Source organism: Puntigrus tetrazona, chromosome 2 (genome assembly GCF_018831695.1).
Source record: "Puntigrus tetrazona isolate hp1 chromosome 2, ASM1883169v1, whole genome shotgun sequence".
In the NCBI taxonomy this organism is placed as follows: domain Eukaryota; kingdom Metazoa; phylum Chordata; class Actinopteri; order Cypriniformes; family Cyprinidae; genus Puntigrus; species Puntigrus tetrazona.
Genome location: NC_056700.1, coordinates 25421445 through 25430732, shown reverse-complemented (window position 1 = coordinate 25430732; position 9288 = coordinate 25421445). Strand labels below are relative to the sequence as shown.

The window sequence follows — 9288 nt, the reverse complement described above, 5'->3', positions numbered from 1 at the left end:
ATATTATATATTATATTATTCTTATATGGTCTTGTTTTCCTAAACATTCAAAACATAAAAAATGCTATCCATCATTTGCTAGGTCTTGTTGAAAGTGCTAGTCTAAATGTAAAGATTAATTCATTCTTTCAAAGTGACTCTTAAGAAAATAGCTACTTTTTAAAAATATAAATAGTACATATTACAATAAAAATATGCAAACATTCTTACACTTTTATATTATTACATTTGTACCCATGCGCCTAATGGCATACGTTTTCCCAATGAACCTGAATTCACCCAATATGCATGTGTATACTATATAAAATAATCCTCAAAAAAACATGGTGCACAACTGTTTACAATACTGATAACAACAGCAACTCAACACAATAAAATCATTTCTGAAGGATCATGTGCCACTGAACACTGGAGTAATGACATCACAGGAATATATTAAAATAAAGTTTTGTTTTTTTGTTTTAAAATATGTATTTTATTGATATTCTTTACTTTTTTGTTTTACTACGTTTTGATTCATGCCATAAATTTGTTATGTTTCGATTTTTTTATTTAAAAAACTCTAAAAATGATGATTAAATGCATTTTTTCAATTTATGGCAATTATGTATCACTGTAAAAGTTTTATTGTATATAGCTCACATGTTAGATTGTCAGCACTTGATACAGGTCAATTCAAGCCGATGAAGGGAAGGCAACATCTTCCCTCGACACACTCAATCATTGCCTGAGAAACAGATTGAACCACTGTCAGAAGAGCATTGTGTCCTTTTTCTTTTACAATTGGGTTTCCGTTGAGATCCCAAATCTGATTGTGTGTAATAAAGTGAAGACAGCCAGGCCCTGCTCTGGTTTATGTATTGTTTTGTTGTTTCTGCAGCTCCGGCACCCACCCAGCCACCGACTGCACCACCCACCACCATCCCTCCTCCCACCATCCCCCCAGCCAAAGAAGGTATGACACCAGTCTGGGAAAAACTGGCCTGTCTGCCATTGTTTTTCCCTGTTTGTTGGCCATGTCCCTATGTGTTGTGTGACCTTTCACTAACGTACATCTCTGCTGACAGCTAACCTTTTCTTATTCTCTGAGCCACTCCGAACTCAATAAATATGTCTGAGTCTCCCCAACACATCTGATAAAAGCACACGGAACTTATTTAACCTCCTTATATAGATCTTATTTTAGATCCTTCATTTCCAACGTCATGGTGAATATATTTCTGTTACACTGTTTATTGTGTTGAATGCATCATAAAGTAACACCTGAATGATTTCTTGGCCTGAAACTGAATGCTTCTTTTTCGGCTTTTGGGGCCTGCATGTCACACGTTACTCTTATTAAGTACAGGTCACATGGTAAAAAGTTAAACATTTGCTACCTTAAAGACCTTATGAAATCCAAAAAGTCTAATTTAGTTTAGCTTTTGGATGAAAGTGTGATGCCTCGCAAACCTGCTGTTTTAATTGGTAAAATGTCAGCGCGGTATTTTAATTAATTCCAGTGAAGTCTAATGAGTCTGCTTACTTAAAAGATTCAGTCAGATTTGGTCATTGATTCATTCAGTGTTAAAAGCAAAGCTGGGTCTTTTGCAGCCATTTTGGAAAGCTTGATACATTTTTGATCCTTGGAGTAATAGAAGGTTTCATTCATTTTAAATGTTTGACATCTACGGTAGCATTAAAAATGTCACTTTTGATCCTTTTAATGCACCCTGCTGAAAGAAACAATGATTTTGTGTATAAAATAATAGTAGTTGACATTCTATGGCTATTAGTGTGTTTTTATTGTTGTCGTTTTTGTTTATTATGAATCATTGAATCACTCAACCAATTCATTACAATTCACAGAGTTGTTCATGACCGAAACAACCCGTTTATCTCCTTGTTCTGAATGAGATTGACAAATTGAATGGGATGTCCTAGTTTGTAAACTAATGAGACTTGCCCGTTCATTCAAGTTGTTTACGAGCACAAGGCTTGATTCTTTTAGTTTGTTCGCAAACAATGTGTCTCGTTCAGTGCCGTTCTTGTTCAGACCGAAAACAGTGACTCATCCAACCAATGAAACTCTCCGAACCCTTAACAGTACAGACATTTGAGGTTATGCCTTTATTTTAAGGTGACAATGTTACAGTGCAGTTACACAGATAATGGTAATACTCATTTACTAAAAGGACCATGTACTTACTATAGGGTAAAGTAAGAAGAAAAAACCTAATAAGTTTAGACTGATTAGGGTTTGTTGATTCACTCTGCATAATTTAAGTATGTGGCATTTAAAAGGGCATTTAAAGCACATTTTTAGGTTACTGACAGTGTATGCGTTTAGCCCTAAACCCTGCAAAGCATCAGTCTGGCAGAATATAGCAGAGGTATCTGGGAATTAATTAAGCCTCCTTGTTTTATCCAGATAGCTGTGATGGAGATCCTGTCAGTGAGAAAGGAAGTGTTTGGAATCATTTGACATCTGTTGTACTGCAGCGCTTACACAGTAATGAGAATTTCTTATTTTAGCTAGTGATTTTTCACCTGCTTCCTCCCTCTCTCTCTCTCTCTCTCCCCCTTGCTCTGTCTTCGAACTTTCTCTCTCAGTTTGTAAAGCAGCCAAGGCAGACCTTGCCTTCCTTGTTGATGGCTCCTGGAGTATTGGAGATGACAACTTTCAGAAGATCATCCGTTTCCTGTACAGCACAACTGGTGCACTTGATGTGATTGGCCCCGAGGGAACACAGGTATGCTGCACGTGAAATATTTGTCAAATCCGGTCCGCTTCGTATTGTTTTTATTTGTTCACGTTGTGTAACATTTCTAACATTTTTATAAATGTCAGAAATTCTGAGCTAAAAGCTGAGATAAAAAATGGCTGAGCTAAAAGCAAAACTGACAAAAGCTGTTCCCCTTTTGAAAAAAATAAAATAAAATAAAATAATAGTACATATTGCAGAATTTTTTTTAAGAATGCTTAATAGTTTACCCAAAATGTAAATATATATATAAATATACTCATACTCAGGACATCTAAAATATAAATGTTTCTTTTTTCATTGGAAATCAGAAGATTTGGAGAAATGTAGCTTTGCATCACTAACTAGTGAATCCAAACTAGTCCAATCAGCTGATAAAAACATCATAATAATACTATTACAATAATCCACACTACTTTATGTACACTACAAGTACACATTCAGTAGTAGAAAATAATAATTAAAATGAAAGAAAAAATAATAAAACATACTATTTTTTTTACAAGTAACAGATCCGTATTTAAATTTCGAATATAAACCAAAGAACATTTTAAGCCCATTATAAATTTGCAGAGTCATGTCATGTGCCATGTGGGTACATGGTTTGCTTCAAAAAAGTTTTTTTTGGACCGAAGCATCATGGGAATAGCTATCCTGGGCTAGAGACCACACTAACAAGCATTTAACCCAGTAGCCTGAGAGAACATTAGATAAAAATAGCCTTAGTCTAGACTTGTCAGTCCAGGATTCAGAAGAACATCGTCACAACCCATCAGCAGCTTTAGGGATCACAGCGTTGGAGCTACTACAAGGGATGTGAAAACTGGATAATAAGCATGTTTCAAGGGCAGGGGCTAAAGTAAACAGAGGAACACGGCGCCTATAAGACATCTTCCTTTACACACAGATGTTTGCGTTCTGTCGTCTGCTGTTGACCATGTAGATATGTTTGACTTGGCTCAAACTGGTTCAACACCAGCAGACTCTGATGCATGATGACATGGCTTTTGCGTCTCGTTTTTTTAGATTGTGGTATAGTGGTTAAAGATCTGAGCTGGTAATCACAAGGTTTTAGGTTTCAGCAAGCCTTCATATGTCTGAGAAAAACACTTGTGGGTGAAATATCAACCAGGGCTTGAGGCAAATATGACACTGAAAGTGACAAAAATACCCCTCATGTTTTTTAAATGTGGTGGGGAAAAGGCGTCCATAGCCTATATGAGTTTTTTATTTATTTATTTTGTCTTATCTAGCATCAGAGACATTACATAATATACATTTTTGAATAAGAGCTTGTTTTTTAATAGTAAATTAATACTTTTCAATAATCCTTTTTTGAAAAGTCCAAGGATGCATTAGAATGAAGAGGAAGAAAGAGAGAGCGAGGACATTTAAAACTAATCATAACAGTTGATACCCAGCTGATACACTGACATTTTTCTTAAACACCAAATCAGCATAGTAGAATACATTTTGAGGGATAATGTGATCCTGAAGGCTAAAGTAATGATGCAGGTACTTCAGCTTTGACATAGCAGGAATGCCATTTTAAAATAAATTAAATATAATAATATATGTCATAATGCAATACAAACATATAATATAATGATGTATACAATATTAAAGTATGTTAAAAATATAGTATGCTGTTATAAACATTGATGTACTGTTGCTTTTAAACGTGATAAATGGCTACTAACTTACTTTCTACGACTGACAGGTGGCCATTGTTCAGTTCAGTGATGACGCCAGAACCGAGTTCAAGCTCAGCTCCTACAGCGATAAGGAGGCTCTGCTGGACGCCGTGCAGCGCATCACCTACAAGGGAGGAAACACCAAGACAGGCATGTATCTCCATCCTCAGACTGAATGAAACACCACTGATAGCTGCTACTGTGATGGATAAACTGAGTTTGATCACAATCTCCTCAAAGATCTCTGTGCACACANATCTATCTATCTATCTGTCTATCTGTCTGTCTGTCTGTCTGTCTGTCTGTCTGTCTATCTATCCATCTACGTACTGCTCTGGGTGTGTGTTCACTTGTCACTGCTGTGTGTGTGCACATGGATGGGTTGCATGCAATTCCAAGTATGGGACACTGTACTTGACAACGTCCTTTCCTTACTTTCCTTCATCTTTCTATCATTCATTCATTCATTCTATTGTTCATATTATTATTCACTCATTCTGTTGGTCATTCTGTCGTTCATTCTATCGTTTGCTCAGTTTATCACTTTATCCTTCCATCTATCTCTTATTTGATCACTTTTTTGTTTGTTTTATGCTGGTCTCATCTGGCCCGCATTGTATTACAATCTTTAATCTTGTCAGTATTTTCAACTCCTTCTTCAAATTTTCTGGCCAAACTTTCTCATGCCAAGGTCAAAGTTTGTCTTTGCCAGTTTTTAATATCCTGTAGTTCAAGATATATGCTCCAAAAACAAGTTTCAATATTAAGTTTCCATATCAAATTAATTATGTACATTTCAACTAGCAGTCATTAGAGTATTAATGAACTTATTACTATTAATGCTTAATAGTCCTACAACATACTGACTATAAAAATGATGTGAACATATTCTACTAACCTTAAACCTACTCTTACAGTCTACTCTGAGAGTCTGTAGACGTTAAGTTTCAAATGAATGAGAATTAGTTTACATGTAGTTGACATGCAGTTACAAAGTTACTTATAGTTAGTAGAATGTCTAAAGTGGACTGTCAAAATAGTGTAACCAAACCCAGTGTAACTAAACCCAAAGTGAAGTTGGCCTTTAAACAGTCAAAGCCAATGACACAAAGATTAAAGTTCTTCTCTTATAGCCATAGTTTTCCTGTTGAACAGCATGCTAGTCTACAGATAGATCTAGACCAAATTCATGCTGGTCTTATAATGTGTCCAGATTTATCCATAATACTTTTGATATAATTTTTTTTATTAATGCCCTGTTTAAGAAGACCCAGACCAAGAACTTCATAGTATGAGTTTGAAAAGCTGCATAGCTCCATGTCAATGAGCAGCAGAGCAGCATGGTGTGTCCCTGCGCTTGTGTTCATGCTGTCTTGCTGTGAGTCTTTGTTCTAAAATGAAACACCTCTCCTTTCACGCGGTGAAGGAACGGCAGCCCCCACCCTGCTGTGTCCTCACACACAAAAAACGTCCCTGTATAAGGTATATTCTCCATGGCAATGAGCCCCCCGTCAGTGGGTGGGCGGCAGTTGCTGTGCCTCATTGGTGAGAGCAGATACATGTCTGTGGACACGTGTGATCCAGGCATTATGAGCCTGGTGCATTTATCCATCCCGGCTTTACCGGGCTGCTCATTTGAAACATGAGCATGACTTATTTTCTGAGGGTATTAGGGCTAATCCCCTGCCTGCATTTTCATACATTCATATGCAGGGGATGAGGTGAGGATCAAAGTGATTGGCCTCATTCAATGTGTTTAAATTCAGAAAAAAGAGAAGTCAAGACCATCTGTATGTTTCTCTGAAATTACTTAGCCAATATTTAAATGTGATGATGTTGTTTTGATTAAGTTTTTTTTTTTTTTTTTAAGTTTTTAAGTTTTACCTGATGATATGGCACATATCTTTGTCCTATGACATGATACTAACCCACATCTTTTCTCATTACTATATTAAAATTAACATTGTAATTATTTACTCTCATGTGATTCCAAATTCATACGTATGTGTATCTGTGGAACACAAAATTAATTTTTACATTTTTTTTGGTTTATTGTTATTAATAGTAATGTAATATTATAATTGTTCATACTTATTTGTTTAATTATTACTTGTCTTTGTATCTAAAAGACATATGAGAGCTATATGAACAATATCACAAGATTAGTATTTCGATATGGCTTTTATCAGCACAGCAGGGATTTGCTGACATATCACACAGATATGAATAAGATATTGTGTTTATGCAGTGTGTTTATAGAAAAGTTAACAATATCGGCACAAGTGTGTAAATACATAAGAAAAAATGTCTTTAAAATCTTTTTTTTAAACTACTTTCGTCTGTCACAGATTCAAATCTCAGTTCAACAGCTTAGCCCAAACCTCCATTATAATGAAAATGTCCGTAATTCGAAAATGTCACTTCAGTAGTAATGAAGGAACTTTAAATAGCTTCAATAAAGATCCATTCTATTACTGTATTAACAGCTCACTGTGTTATGTAGAGTATTATGAGTGGGAGATGAACAGAGCGGGTGTGATTACCTGCACCTGATACAGAATGTATTCTTCTTAATCTTCTTATATTTGCATTTTAAAGTTAAATTAAATAAGTAAAAAATAATGACCGTGTCGTGCTGCCTCTGTCAATGCACAAACAACAACCTATACTGGCATATCGGTTGGTGATACAAGGTGTTGTTGACCCTGTTTCATTGCCATTCAGTATAAAAGTTTTTTCTGCTGACTCATTCAAAACTCTCTTGTCGTCATCTAATGTCAAAAAAGTGTAACTAAAATCACCATCACGAACACACATGCTTTTTCAGAGCCATCACAAAAGTTGCTAAGCAATTAAGTACATAATTAAGTACAAAGGCAGTGCTCTGATATAAATCATTAGATTTTTACTGTATAAAACAACCAAAACTAGAACTAATTATAAACAAATATTTTCTCTGGAACCAATATAATATATGTATATATATATATATTAGATCCAGTGGCAAATTTGGGAAGATCTGTTCAAAGTAAGGCTGATCTCTGCGGGTTTTTGAGCACTGAACTGTGAAAACGCAGAAGCTAATTTTCGAATATATGTAATATTAAGAAAACAACTACGTTCTCTCTTAAAAAACTGAATTTCTATCTGTCTGTGTACATTTATTTATTTGTCAAAGTGTATAGATTTTTGGTCCTCAAAAGAAAAAGTCCTGTTTATACGACGTGAGGGCGAATGAGTGTGAGGGTTCTGGTTGATTTGTACTCTCCAGTCTCCTCTTGAACAAGTCGTTTCAGAGTGAAAAGTATTAGCCGAAACTTGCAAACTCGAATGAACATTCAGCGCACACTTTTGACTGATGCTGCAGTCATGATGTCTTGTTCATCTGTCAGTCAAACAGCAGTGCTTTTGGCCCCCGTCAACTAAAGGCCACAGTTATCCACAACTCCAATCTGCAGTCGAAATTCTTTTGTTCTCACCTGTTATTTTAAATAAAAAATAACTCGTACTTCACACGGTGCTGCCGTCTGCTTCCTTAGTCTGTCATTTGTCTCCCTCTGACAGGAGCTGAAGAAAAGCCAGACAGAGAAACAGTTAGCTTCAGAAGTCAGTCAGGCATAGCCACAGGGTCCCCTTGTTCAGTTCGTCGCAATGTATCGCCAAAGTGCAGCATCTCAGACGCCCGTCCATATTTTATTCAGAGTGCAGCTTTTGTGAGGGGGATTGTGTCTAATACTCGCTGATCCAGGGGAACCTGAGACGTTTCTGAGAGATTAGAGATGCAAATTAGAAATGAGCAGCCTGGCTGATGTCTTGCAGCCGCAGTGCCAAGTTGGTGATAATGGTAAAATATTGAAACGGGGCAGTGCTGCTTGTTAGATCCCACAGTTCAGGTCTGCTGGGAGTGACGGCTGGGACGCGTCACGGAAAAAGCGCTTTGAAAATTCAGTCTGTCGGGGGTCTGACTTTGTTTTGCTCTGTGAGAAATACTTGGCACTTTGTGAGCTTAAAAATAGCAGGTGAGATGGTGTCGGCTCGCACAATTTTCGTAACCCAACTAGCTGCAAATGAAAGTGTAAATGTTTTTTATAAAGCGTACACAAAAAAAATAAATGTGTTGATTAATGACAGAGGTCATTAAATACATATGTGTAGATGTATTTAAACGCGTTGCGATCTAGGAAAACCCAACATGTGATGAAATTTTTGTTTTTGATATCATACGAAAGCCTATTTCGTCCATAGCTTGATCGTGTACTTCATCAATGCACAAACAGACTAATGTTTCCCTGAAAAGTCTGCACCCTTTGTTGTTTAGACAGCACGAATAGCGTACCTGTGCATATAACTGTCATCAGACACTTTAGTAACTTTTTCATCCAATCCTTCATGTCTGGCTGTATAACTTCGCCCAGATCGAGCAGATTGAGATCAAAATTGTTTAATTCAGCAGCTGCTTCAGACTGCATTGCTTTCGTTCCGCAATCTCACGATATTAAAATTAATAAATAAATGCTTTGCATTTGGTGGGAAATGTAAATCAATGCCCATTTTTTTATATGTTACAAGGTTTATTTTGATAGAATAGGTGTCTTTTCTGCTTGCTGCAATAAATCGCAATTTTTCTGCATTAACTAGTGTATTTGGCGAGATATTTTCAGGGATGACAGACAAGATGTTATAGAAAAACAATTTAATGAAAACCTAATTTTGACCAAAAAAATTACATTTTTCAGCATGTTTCCTGAAAACATCCCAGTGTGACATCCGACAGGTTTTCCATAAGAAATGTATAAATATATTTAAAAGTATTAAATATTAAATTATTATTTTTTATTAATAATACTTAT

General features: G+C 36.0%; 1 protein-coding gene across 1 annotated transcript in view; it reads left to right on the top strand.

The window, feature by feature from the left end:
* The window catches only part of LOC122327534 (collagen alpha-1(XIV) chain-like), a 31051-nt gene extending 26434 nt beyond the window's left edge, over positions 1-4617 (top strand). The window contains exons 20-22 of the mRNA XM_043222970.1: positions 881-955; positions 2593-2732; positions 4465-4617. Of these exons, the coding sequence (XP_043078905.1) occupies positions 881-955; positions 2593-2732; positions 4465-4617 (368 nt within the window). The remainder of the gene's footprint in view (positions 1-880; positions 956-2592; positions 2733-4464) is intronic.
* The last annotated feature ends 4671 nt before the right edge of the window (positions 4618-9288 follow it).